The sequence below is a fragment of the Suncus etruscus genome, chromosome 10 (assembly GCF_024139225.1).
Source record: "Suncus etruscus isolate mSunEtr1 chromosome 10, mSunEtr1.pri.cur, whole genome shotgun sequence".
Taxonomy (NCBI): Eukaryota; Metazoa; Chordata; class Mammalia; order Eulipotyphla; family Soricidae; genus Suncus; species Suncus etruscus.
In genome coordinates, this window is record NC_064857.1 from 8,020,113 (window position 1) to 8,033,948 (window position 13,836).

Here is a 13,836-nt window from a genome sequence, read left to right on the forward strand (position 1 = left end):
TTTATAGTAAAAAAAAATGACTATTAATACATACAGACTTTGACAAATGACTACATTCTCAGGGTCACAGAGGTAATACTAACGATCTTAAATGATGAAAGCACTTTGAGATTTGTAAGTAGAGTCTGTACATTTAATTTACAGTTGGTACTTTAAGTAAATTTAAGGCATGCTTTAGCAGCCTTAAAAAGCTAAAGCATATAAGGGTATACAGTATTTTAAAAAGGGTTCTCCTTCTATTTGAAGATGAAAAGATTTCTATAGGTTTTTCACAAGTCTTTCATTTATGAGGAGATGGAAATATTTTCTGCCCTATCTGCCATCCCTATGTGTTAGCTGGACACAACTGCAAGACTTCTGACAGAACTGAAATAGGTTTGTCATCTTAGTTGCTAAAACTTTAACTTATTGCCACTGGCCTTAGACTTGTTTGATAAAATGAAAGCATGTTATTGCACTTCTCTTTATCTTCTTAAAAATCAGTGTGAAAACACAAATGGAATCCAATTTGAGGGGAAGAAAGACAAAGATGCTTTACCTGAGCCACTGAGAGTGAACTGAGGGCTATTGGGGGAGAAGCTGTTATGTCTTTGCACTCGGCGATTTGATCGTTTTCCAGGCCACTGAATCGACAGCACTTCTGGCTTTGTGGGTCCTTGCCTTGAATAAAAAAGTCAATATTTAACCATAAAGCCAAGGCTTCAGCTTGCCCCCAAAGAACTGATCTCTAGGCTTCAGCCATAATGATGTTCTAATGTGGAAATGACTATTGATATGTTCTAGAGGCCCAATGGAATCTACTGTAATAGGTTAGGCTAAGGAACAAAGCCATGAGCTTTTCATTTATTTTTTTTTTATTAACATCTTCAATTAAAACTTGTACCTTTACTTGTAATGTCAGAACCTAGTATATTTCTTTTCTGATCTAAACAATTAGATGGAAGAAACTGGTTTTGTGTATGCTAGGCTAATCTATTTTGTTTAGTTGGAGAACAACCATGGGAGGTTTTGTTATTTTTTTCTCACTCAATTTTTACTTGGATTCTTTCACTGTATAATTATAGTTTTATAAGCTTCAGACAGGCAAAGTAAAGTACAGTTTGGTATCGTCACTACTCCTGGAGATGAGTATTTATTGGAAGAGACATTTTATTGTCTCTGGAATTCTGAGAGTACCCTATATATTGGTCATTTATAAAAATATTTTTTGCTTTATCATGAGGTATATATGGACATCTCATACACCTAAAAGCTTTTATAACCCAAATAAAATGACAGAAAATTGTAATGGATTTTTAAAATATCTCTGTGAAGATGTTTTTGTCATTAAAGGGAAGAAAGTCTAACAGGTACTCACAAGATTCCCACATATTACCAACTCCTCAAAGTCACTTGGCTATTTAGTTATCAGCTCAGCCAGTGAGTCTGAATTTATGTACTTCTCAGAAATTCTGAATCACTTACTCATATTCCTGCCATTCACTTTTCCTTGTGCATCTTCAATAATCTAATCACCAAGTGAATTTGTGTCCAGATTAAATAACTCTTGACATTATAGAATGTATTGCCCAACTTGGACAATTGGACACTTTATACAAGTTTTTAGCATCTACATGTAATTCTGTATTTCTTGCATTATGTCCACGGAACAAATGAATACTTTAAATTTAATTTGAACATTCAAAACCAGAGTCTATATATATTGAAAAGTAGAAGAATTCTATAATGGGTAATTTCAATAAACAAAAGCTTCTATTACCATAACAATCTTCCCACAGAGGTAATACTGCACTACAGGTGTTTGAGTATTTATATTCACATATATAATATATTTAACTTGTTCCCTATTTTCCATTTATAAGTTTGATCTATTACCTTCCTAATATAAAAAGCTCAGGTCAATGGTAAATACACTGAAGTATCTAAAGAAATTTCTAAGATGGTTGGTTGATTAAAAGGACGAGCTGGGCTTGGAAGATAAGACTTCAGTTTCTCTTTAAGCTTTTCTAGTTGAAATAAAGAAATAATAGCTGGAATTTTAACAATTATTTTGGATCATGAGGTAAACCTGATAATGAAATGCATCCACTTAATATATTGAAAAGACAGGGCTGACATAAATGTGCAGTAGTCATACATGGCTTCATATATCTACCAGGAGAGTCATTAATAAGAGGTAAAGTCCATATATGTTAAAAGCAATTTTTCTTATTATGTTAGTAATATGTAATACCAATTTACCATAAATTAGTAAGATCTAATACTTATAAAAATATTTAGTATCACCCTATATAATTCTTTCTCATCTTTTCTGTTAGAACTCTTCATAGTCCTTTAAAAATAACTGGATTTCGCTTTTAACTTAGTATACTTCTTGGATTTATAGCAAATAACACCTAATTGTTCACAATAAATGGAGTAGCATGAGAGAAAAAAATCTTTGAGGCAGTAGATACAAACACACCTCTTATTGCCCTCCAAAGTCACTCTACAGAGTAAATAATTTTTGAGTACAATGTCATTTCTTTGCCCAATTTTGAAAACACTGCTTGATTGCATTCTATTTTATGTTGTCATGGAAAAAGCTACTTTGAGAAGAGGGTCCTTCATTTATTATTTGATTCATTTCTTTGGAACTTCTAATACATTTCTCCTTGTATTCAGTATTTAAAATTTCATAATGGCATGTCTCAGAGATTTTATTTTTTACTGTAATGGTCTCTAATTTTCTATATCTACTTGGATATTTATGACCATGTCCTGACAATCACTTGTTTTGGAAAAAAATTTTAATACTCTTTCTGTAATAACTAGACAACTGTATTCACCTATTGATTTTCTTATGTCATTCAGTTCTTTTTCTCTTTGCAAACATGTCATTACACACTTCTAAATCATCAGAGGTTTTAATTTTGGCCAGAAGAATCATTCTTTGAGACTTTTGTATGCTCTGAGATTTTACAAATATATCTGTCCTTAATTCATAAATGCAGTATATTCTCTTTTTTCAGAGGATATTGTTAGTGTCTTTAATGTTTTTCTTCTCTTTGGGTTATTTCTGTTTCACCTCAATTTTTTCCTTTGTCTTTGATTTGTTTGATGTTTGTTTGATGCCTTTGCATTTCACCTGTGACAAAGGAAGGAGCTCTAAGAAAGATCAGGTGTCAGGAATTACCCAGTCATTGCTCCACCATAGAATAATCTGGTTAGACTCAGTCCTTTAGATAATTCACTTGAATTAGTGAGATTTTTCCAAGAAGCACCCATTCCTTCACCCCCCAATAAAACATTAGATATAACTGTCAGTACACTGTAAGCATATTATAAAATTTTAATAGTCATTCCTCAGCCTGTATATTTGCCCTTACTACCTCAATTCTGATATCATGACCTATTTCCCAACTGTTCCAAGGTATATCTGTGTACCTTTTTCAAACAGCACAACTCTGAACTTTCTCAAGGAAAATATCATCTTATTGTTGAGTCTTCAACAATATGTCCAATATGTCACCTTCCTTCAACCCATTCTTTTTTATTTTTTTAACTAAAAAAAGTGTGAGGGGTATGCGTTTGGGGTTACACCTGCAGGATTCTGGGCTTACTCCTGGCTCTGTGTTCAGGGATCTCTCCTAATGATACTCAGGAGATTATAGGCAGTATTAGGAATCAATTCAGGGTTCTCCTTATTTAAAAATATGCCTTAATTATTTCTTTGGCCTCCATTTTTATTCTTTGAAAACATTTTTAGGACCACAACCAGTAATGCTCAAGGCTTTCTCCTGACTCTGCACACAGAAATAATACCTGGTCAGCTTGGTTGAGCCTATGGGGTACCGGGGATCAAACCTGGATTGGGTGAATGCAAAGCAAATGGCCACTCATGTAGAAGGCTTCGGCCCTACCATCTCTTATTTTTAATAGCACAATACCTTTATTTTTTTAATAAATAGTATATTTATTCAAACATGAATGATTTCAGTCATAAAAAAAACACCCCCTTCACCGGTGCACCATTCCCAACACCAATGCCCCCAATCATCTCTATTCTTAATAGCACAAGCTAAAAGTCAATTAATGCGTCTATATGAGGTTTTGTGACATCAACTACAACATATCTAAGCTGCCTATTTATACTCTGACTTACTTTTGTATTTTTATTTGTAATTTTATTTATATTATTATCTCAGAGCATTGCGAGATAACTCCTGGCCAGGCTTAGCACAGTGATGTGAACTGACAGTTTAGTGTTTGGTTCAGTAGTTCTCAGGGCATTGCAGCCACAACCAGTCATGCTGAGGGGCCTGAAGGCTTGAGCTTTCCAATTCTCATGGTTTTCTTCTCAGGGCTTTACTCTGCATTTCAAAATAAGGTGTCATGAGACCTACCTTTCCATCTGTCAAGTTTCTGGCCCTGTAGTTATTTTCTCCTTTATAGTTGGTGGGTTTGTTACTACTTTATTTTTTAATACAGGCATTTTTAAGCCATTCTTTTGAAGGGTTCAAATGATGAGCAAAATAAATCAAAGAGATTTATGCTTACTGTGCAATACTAAATCCTCTCTATGAATTTTCTTATGGTACCAATACAAGACAACATTATCAAATTTTAGTGGATACTAAATACATCATTAGAGTAGTCCTCTCTATTTAGGCTAAAAAAATTTAAGCCGTTCCTTTACTTCCATAATAGAAAAGAATAAAAATAACTTCGGAGCCCAGAAGAAATTTATTATAAAATCTATACAAAGAATAAAACAAAACAACAAAAGAATAAGGCAACAAATGAAGATTCAACGATAAAGAGAAATTCACATAGAATTAAACTGTGTTTCCAGAAGTCTGGTTGGAGAAAAAAAAAGTGAGATTTATGTGAAAGAACAGGCATTTGCCAGGGGGAAACTTCAGGATAAAGCAATAATTTTTCTTGTCATTGGCTATTAGGTACTTTCAAAGATGTGGAATTAATGTGGTTTCCATTCAGTCAGTTTCCAGGGCCTCTTCAAAGAATGTTCTAGAGTGCTATTTGAACGTTTCACCTCTGTGACATTCCAGCTGGACACATCCTTTGTAGCTGAAATTGCCATTTTCACATGAATCAACAGAGACACTTGGCACAACATGGCATGCCAACTCATTACTTGTAGGATGCAGGATACCATGTCATTCTGCCCTGGGGCTGAGAGCAGGAAGAGATGATTTCTCAAAATGTTCTTAATTCCAACAAGATTTTGTACCTCTAGGACTCCCAAATATTAAAATCTAAAGGGATACTGATGCTGAAGGGAAGACAAGTTATTATAATTTCTGAATTTGAAAGTGACTTGAACGTATATTGTCTTTACTTGAAACAGCTTGGCCTGCCAAGTAGGCAGGTACTTGATGCTGAAAGAGCCCAGAGCTGACCAGGACGTCTCTGTGGCCTCCAGCCTGTACCATATGGTCAGGCAGTCATGGTGGTGGCCAATGAATTGGCTAGTTGATCAAATTCACTGTCTTGGAGTCACCTTCTGCATCAGTGATCACTGCTTTAACTTTTATTTGCTTCTTTCACTATTTATCTGGCCTTCTCCCTTTGTGCTCCTCATTGAGTCACTAGTTTGGCTCTCATGGCTTCTAGGAGCTCCTTCCAAAAAATCAGATGTTATCAGGGGTGTACCATCCAAGGTGAGGCCAAAGATGAATGGTCTGTAAAGTCTTTTCTCATCACTCTGATGTTGAGTCCTCCAGCATCTAAGGGACTTGAAAATTTATATTTTATTTTTTTAAGAATTTATTTATTGATTGATTAGGTTTTTTTTTTGGCTACACACAGTGGTGCTCAGGGGTTACTCCTGGCTCTGCTCTCAAAAAATGCCCTTGGCAGGCTGGGGAACATATGGAATGCTGGGAATCGAACTTGTGTCCTTTTTGGATTGGCCATGCACAACTACCACTGTGCTATCTCTCTGGCCAAGGACTTGAAGATTTCTATGATGATGAAAAAATGACTGGCACTGGCCCTAGTCCTCTCTCAGGCTCATAAAAATAGAGGGAAGCTAGGTAGCAACCAACTATCAACTAAATGGATAGGCCAGGCAACATTGCCATTTTGTAGGTATGAGCTGCCAGAGTTTATTGCAATTTTAAGTGGCTAGGTGAAGGTAATTGGTACTACTACAGCAGTTTTCACATGCTAAAATCTATCCAAGAGAATATTTCTGTCCCCAACTCTTTATCATACTATGCAGAGTTGACCCTGCCTCCTCCAAAGCCAGCCTGAACTTGCTAACAGATGCAAATGATATGGCAAACATTGTCTTCTTCTGGTTCCACTTACATCTGGCCTCCATATAAATTCCTCAGTCGCAATTTTGGAATTTAAAAATTATATATATATATATGTATACATACATACATATACATGCATATATGTATGTTTGTTTTGGGGCACATCTAGTGACGCTCAGAGCATTCTTTGGGCTTTATAACTCATGTATTATTCTCTTCAGGATTGGGGGTCTCTCAGAAATGCCAGGGATCAAATTGGGGTTGGCAGAGTCAAAGATAGCACAGCGGTAGGGTGTTTGCCTTGCACACAGCTGATCCAGGACAACTGGTGGTTCGAATCCCGGCATCCCATATGGTCTCCCAAGCCTGCCAGGGGTGATTTCTGAGTGCAGAGCCAGGAATAACCCCTGAGCGTCACCTGGTGTGACCCAAAAAACTAAAAAAATAAAGATTTAAATCGGGGTTAGTCACATGTCAGGCAATAAGGCCTCTACTCTAGGTCTGCACTCTCTCTAGCACTGTAACTTCAATTTATTTTTTAATTTTAATATTTTTAATTTTTGTTCATCCTCATTTATTCTCAGAGCTTATTCCTTGCTTTGTGCTCAGATATCACTCCTGGAGGTGTTTGGGGAGCCAAATGCAGTGCTCAGAATAAAACTTCAGTTGTCTACATGCAAGGCAAGTGCCCAGCCTACTAACTCTCTGGCTATTAATTTAATTGGGGGGGGGGAGGTTGAGCCACACCCGGTGATTCTCAGGGGTTACTCCTGGCTATGTACTCAGAAAGTGCTCCTGGCTTGGGGAACTCCAGGGATCGAACCGCAGTCTGTTCTGGATCAGCTGTGTGCAAGGCAAATGCCTTACTTCTGTGATGTTGCTCTGGCCCTGGGTCATTATTTTAGACTTTCCCCCACCCCTTTGAAGGACTGTCAGGGAATTTAAGGGGAGAGTTGGGCATAATTGCTTACCTCCAATTACACACAACAACATTCCCTGACATCCCACTTGGAATATATTTTATTTTTTGAGCTTTTTTTTTTTGTCAGATAGGAAGAAAAGATTAGTTCCCGGTGTCCTCTTTGCTTAAAAACTACATTCAACTCTTTCTCACTAAACACAGCTGTGATGCAGCTGTTGGAAGTGGCCACAAAAATTCAATCAGTATTTCGTTTAAAAAAATAGTTCTTTGCACTATTTATTATATGGTGGTGAATGTAAAGCTCTGGTTTACAGGAGGTAACTATTAGAAAATAACCCCAAAGGGTAGGAGAAAATAAAAAAAAGGAGCAGAACATTTTTCCAAAGCTCTTTTCAGGTGGAAAATGAACCATTCTATAGAGGAAGAATATCCATTTTGTGTCAAGGAAATCCAAACAAAAGAAAGAAATAGCAACCTCATTTTCTCATTAGGGACACAAAATCAATTTCATTGTGCTTCAAGAAATTTGTTATATCTTGCTAAAACCCAAGGAACCTGTATTTTTGCTTTTCAAAGGCTAATTGTTACATGATGCCATTTATACCAAACCATCCCATGCAGTGAGAACAGGAAGTTTATCAGGCAAAAATGTCACACAGATGTGCTGGAGAGAGCACATACTTATCCATGGCATGCTCATTACCTCTGAGATTACAGGCATTTTTTTTGTCCAAATTTGGTAACACTCATTCATTTTGACATTGTAAACACATGCTTGAAAAAAATCCTAGTTTTTTTCAGAGATGTCCTAATAATTATAGATCCATTAATTTGTTGAGAAAAATGAGCTCTACAGCTGTGCCTTTCACTAGTTTGCTGAAGAAATTTACTATGATCCTCCCTGATCTAAAACAAAAACAGTTACATAAGTTATATCTTTAGGTTTAGAGCCACACATGCAGAAATATGTCATTTAACAAGAATTTTGCCAAGACTTTCTTTAGCTTCCAAGGAATAAACAAGAGAATATACCAACTGTTGGCTGGAATCATTTTCATGTCTGTTTTACACATTTCTTATTCACTTCTGTTTAACATTAGTATCTCAAGAAATATAAATATTTATCACTAATTTTCTCAATGACTTTAATGGGGTGTATGAGATTTTTGAAATATTTTCTTATTTACCTTCTTTCCTTAATCAGATTTCTTGATCATTCAAGTCCCCTTTATATTTAGGTTCACTTGTAATTTACAGGGTGAGTTTAAAGGTCATCTGGAAGCTACTGAAGTTGTGTTTATACTCTATTGTAGTTCATCTTTTACCCCTCCAAAATCCCTTAGCAATTTATTTGCTCTCTTGTATTGTATTTATTATGTGTATCTTGCATTTTAGAGTCTGTATGTTTATTTGTGAAATAGACTTTAGCTTAAGGGTTTTTATCAGGGTTTCTTTTAAAGACTTCATAAACTATTAAAATTTGTTGCATAGGTACCTCAGGGAAGATCACTTGTCTTGGGATCTCAGCAAGTAATAACATTTAAAATGGTCGACTAAATAATAAACAGTAAAAATAGAAAGGTCATTTTTAGCAGCAAATATAAAGTAAATGCCAGTCTAGTTCTTTGTCACCCTTTTATAGTGTATTATATTTCATTGTGGCTTTCACTAATTTAAGTAAGATCTCTTCATCTAGTCTTCTGTAAACCTGGGTACTAAAGAGATCTCTTATGAAAATGTTTAACATGCCTTTCCTGGCGAGTTTGCTCCTCGGTGATCTCCATCGCACATTCCAGTGAAGTCTGGAGAGACTGCAGTTGATTCAAGGTCTCCTTCAGTAAAAACCGAGTTACAAATTGCTCCAAATTGGATGCATCTTGATAGCCCTAAGGAAAACCAAACAAATGCAATTAGAAGAGTGAGTGGTAGGGCAAAACAACCAGGTGAATAATTTTCTCCTCATGAACCTATCAGTACCAAATTAATCAATGAGAAAAGAAGATATATGAGCTGGAACATAGCTCTCCACCCTGGGGAGGGGAATAAAGGTCTTGTAAATAGACTGGGTTGGTCTTCTGACACTCACCAAAGGTTTAGAACAAAAATCACTAGATTTATGGGAAAAATACCAAGAACAAAGGGCAAAAGAAATATCTGAATAGAAGCTTGAAATGTGACCAAAGGTTTGCTCTGCATTTCCTTTTTAAAATAGATCATATGATCAAATATATAAACCTTAGACATGACAATTCTTCATTTCTGATTCACAGCTCTTCCAATCCTTGGACTTTCCTGGGTGGGATAGTGGCAAGTTCATTGATTGATCTACGATGTGATAGATTTTGGAAGTACCTAAAGGTGCCAGGAAAATCAATCATGTGACTGAAAGATTCGGCCTTGCAAACACCCTTTTCCCTCCCCTACACACCTTCAGGGAGAATAGAGTCAATGATGGTATTAATCATGCCCATATAAAGAAGACTTATAACAACTCAAAAAATAAGGCGCTAGAAGAGATTTTCAGGCTGGCAAATATGGGAAGAATAACTCACCTCAAGAAATTTGAGCACTACACATTGAGGATCCCTACTACTCAATGAGCACTACAGATCCTCATTGTCTTCTCAATAGCTTGAGCTATGTATCTCATATAATTATTGCTGAATAAAATTTATTAAAATAAAAATAAGTGACTAGATGATGACCTCGTCATTGTCTAGTTTCACTATTACCAACTAAAAGTAGTTATATTTTAGTAATTGATTTCATTTTTTTCTTGGAGTATTAACTATGCCTAGTGTTTATTATTTCAAAGCAAAAACATTATGCATAGTTATTACAAAATTCTGAAGTTATTATCTTTGGAATATTAACACTGTTTATTAAATTTATATATGGTCCTCCCTCAGTTGCTTTAACATTCATTTGCATCTAAAACATAGTGCAATATTTCAGCCACAAAATAACCATTGAAACTGCTCCATGGCTTCATAAACATAAAAACTAAAATTGCAAAGCTAAATCTAGATAGACAGAAGAGTTGTGGACATTGCTTCCAGTTGCCATAGAGTATCTGAAAGTTTTAGGGCAAATTAAGAAAGAAAATAAATCCAGCATGAAGTGAAACAAAACTACTTCACCGTTTTAGGCCATAGGTGAGCCATCTAAATCTTATTTAAAATTTTTTTAACTTAGTTGAATACTTTAATTTTAAAAATTATTGATAGTTGAGTTTTAGGCATGTTGTATCTCAGCACTAATCCCACCATCATGTCAACAGCATCACACGTGTTTCCAATACTCCATTATTCCACCACTCCTAATCCCCACCTGCCACTATGACAAATACTTGACAAAGTTCAGTGTTTGTAGCTTAGATCTCATATTTTCAGTGTTGTTGAGTCTGTACCATTGGTGTATAGCTATACAATTTTTCAATATCTCTAGTATAACTGAAGTTCTGGTCTCTGTTTCTCCATTACTTCCCTTGATTTCTTTCCTTCTTTTCCTTTATTCCCTAAGATCTGGGTTCAAGGGTGATTTATGCTACATTACATTACACACACTATGTTACCTTAACTTTTACTATATTTCCTCATTCTATATTTGACTTTCTACAGTCTTGTGTGTTAATGGAAGACACATGTTCATTAAAAATGAATAACAGAATTTATTTGGCTTCATTATTAAACAAAATATTTATTAATGACTGAAAACCTAAGGCTAAAATGAGTAATGACAAAATAATGTCAAAACATGATATCCTGGCCAGCCTGTGGTTGCAATAATAAACTCAACTAAATAGTTTTTTGTTTGTTTGTTTGTTTATTTACTGAAGAACTTTACTAAAATAATACTTGGGTCCAAGAACAGATGAGAAGATAAAAAAAATCTGTGATATATCTACATAATGGAATACTATGCAGATGTTAGAAAAAATGAAGTCATGGACGGCTATCGAGTTTATTATGCTAAGGAAAGTGAGTTAGTGGGAATAGAATAGACATAGAATGATCACACTCATTTATGGGATATATCAAAAAGATAGTATGATAATAATATGAAAATAATAAAGATGAGGATCAGGGAACTGGTCCATGGTAGGAAGCTTGCCACAGAGTGGGGAGTACAGTTAGGGCAGAGAAGAGACTATTATGACAATGATAGCTGGGAATGATCACTCTAGACAAGAATTGGGGAGAAAGTGAAATACATGATATCTCTTCAGTAAACATATTTCAAACCATAGTGTGTAAAATAAATAAAGAGACGGAGAGAGAAAGAGAGGAGAGAGGAGAGAGAGAGAGAGAGAGAGAGAGAGAGAGAGAGAGAGAGAGAGAGAGAGAGAGAGAGAGAGAGAGAGAGAGAATGTCTGCCACAGAAGCTTTTAGGGGAGAGGGAAAGAGAGGACATTGGTGATGGTAAATATGTACTGGTAAAGGGATGGGCATTAAACATTATATGACTGAAACTCAATCATGAACTTTATAACTATCTCATAATGATTCAATTTAAAAATAAAATTCAAGTGCCAAAAATAAAATAAAACACTTGGGTCTCAGATATTTTGCTCACCACCTAACTAGTCCAGCACACATTCTCATACAATGCTTCTGGAAACTATAAGTTAGAGTTTAATAACTCTATGGGATCCTAATACATATTCTTTGGGAATTTTTTCTGTAAAATTCTGAGAACTAGAGGAAATATGTTCTGTTTATAGAACAAACCCAATATCATGACAAATCGTGTATTTTTTCTAATTTGAAATTTTAAAAAAATATTAAATCTGACTCTTTTTAGTCTATTCTTTAGAGGTAAACAACATAGAAAATATATCTATTGATTATATTTAATCAGTACTTTATTTAAAAGTGAAAACTTAATGTCTTTAAGTGACACCTAAGAAGCAAAACATAAAATTATCCTGTAATCATAAGAATTTTTGTGAGCTGGTTCAAGCTTAAAAAATATACAAAGTTCGGGGCCCGGAGAGATAGCACAGCGGCGTTTGCCTTGCAAGCAGCCGATCCAGGACCTAAGGTGGTTGGTTCGAACCCCGGTGTCCCATATGGTCCCCCGTGCCTGCCAGGAGCTATTTCTGAGCAGACAGCCAGGAGTGACCCCTGAGCACTGCCAGGTGTGGCCCAAAAACCAAAAAAAAGAAAATATATAAAGTTCTTTAATCAAATAGCTTGCTATGTAGTGACAATGAAAGCTTAAAATACTATTTATCAAATAAAATTAATCATTTTCCTTTTAAATTCAAATTTAATTATAGAAAAAAAGAAGTGTTTCAGTGCTGGAGTGATAGTACTGGAGGTAGGGTGCTTGCTTTGCATGTAGTTGATCTGTATTCAAGGGCACCCAATTGGTCCCTGAAGTCTGGCACAAGTGAGCCCAGAGTGCAGAGCCAAAACAATCTCTGAGCATAGCCCAGTGTGACCCTCCCAAATAAATAAAAATGTTAAAGCAAGATATTTTGATGCAATTAACTCCTAGACTCATTGAAAATCAGTGTTTTTTCACTCATTTGTGACATGTGCAAAAACAAAACCAGATAAGAGAGTATAAAATGATAACAAACCTTGGACTATCCCTGCATTATAAAACAGAGATTACCAATCAGGTGGGGAAAGGAATGGAGGGAATAAAAAAGTGAACTATAAATAACAGAAAGAGAATGGTGAAGGATCTAGGACATGTTGGTAGTGGTGAAATATATTAATATTAATCAGACATCAAAATGATAAGCATCAGCACTATTGTAAACACGTAACAACTAAGTTCTTATAATTAAATAAAAATAAAAATAGAAAAAATACTGTTTCCATGAGAAAAATGATTTGGATAGCCTCCTATCCATAAGTTATGGAATTTTTTTGGTTGTGAGATGGCATTGGAGCTTTGGTGGTGAGTCCTATATATATATGGGATGTTAGGCTAACTTCCTAAAACTCTATGTTATAAAACACTGATAAGTTAATTAGTAAAACAAAAAATAAAAAATAACACACTAATAAGATAATACAAAGAATATAAAGAAAAAATGATGCTCTTGATTCTCTAGTCATTTCCACATTGTTAAAATATAAAGTAAAATGGTCTTATCAAATGCATGAAAACATAATTGTATAGTATGAAATTATGCCAATTATATTTGCATTAAAGTAAATGGTTTTACCTCTACTTGTAGAGAAGACTTAGAAAACACAATTATATACAATGTGGCTATACATATTGGTTTATGATTTTCTTCTATAAAAGTTAAATATTTGTCATGGAAGAACTATAGGAGTTGATTATTTTTTTCATTATCCAATCTAAACACACTCATTTAATATTAGCTGTCTAGACTTAATGATCTTGCCTCTATATTGCTGTTTGTCTCATGGTGCTCTGGGCATATTCTCTTTATGGTTGACTATTAACAAGACAAACTAGGCAGGCTATCGTGGTGGTTGGAAGATTGAAGACACTGGTAAAGAAAAGGTCATACTGATAGTGGGATTTGTGTCTCAATATATAACACCTGAAATCTTTGTATTAGAAACAACTTGGTGAATCATGGTGAATTAGGTGAAAGAAAAGACCAACTCCTAACTTCAAGAATGTATTGCTTGCTGTCTTTTTAAAGAAAGATAGCAT

General features: G+C 35.0%; 1 protein-coding gene across 1 annotated transcript in view; it reads right to left on the minus strand.

Moving 5' to 3' along the window:
* NECAB1 (N-terminal EF-hand calcium binding protein 1) overlaps nt 1-13,836 on the minus strand; it is a 186,159-nt gene that overhangs the window by 51,490 nt on the left and 120,833 nt on the right. The window contains exons 5-6 of the mRNA XM_049782416.1: nt 8,938-9,074; nt 539-660 (exon numbers count right to left, since the gene is read on the minus strand). Coding sequence (XP_049638373.1) covers nt 539-660; nt 8,938-9,074 — 259 coding nt within the window. The remainder of the gene's footprint in view (nt 1-538; nt 661-8,937; nt 9,075-13,836) is intronic.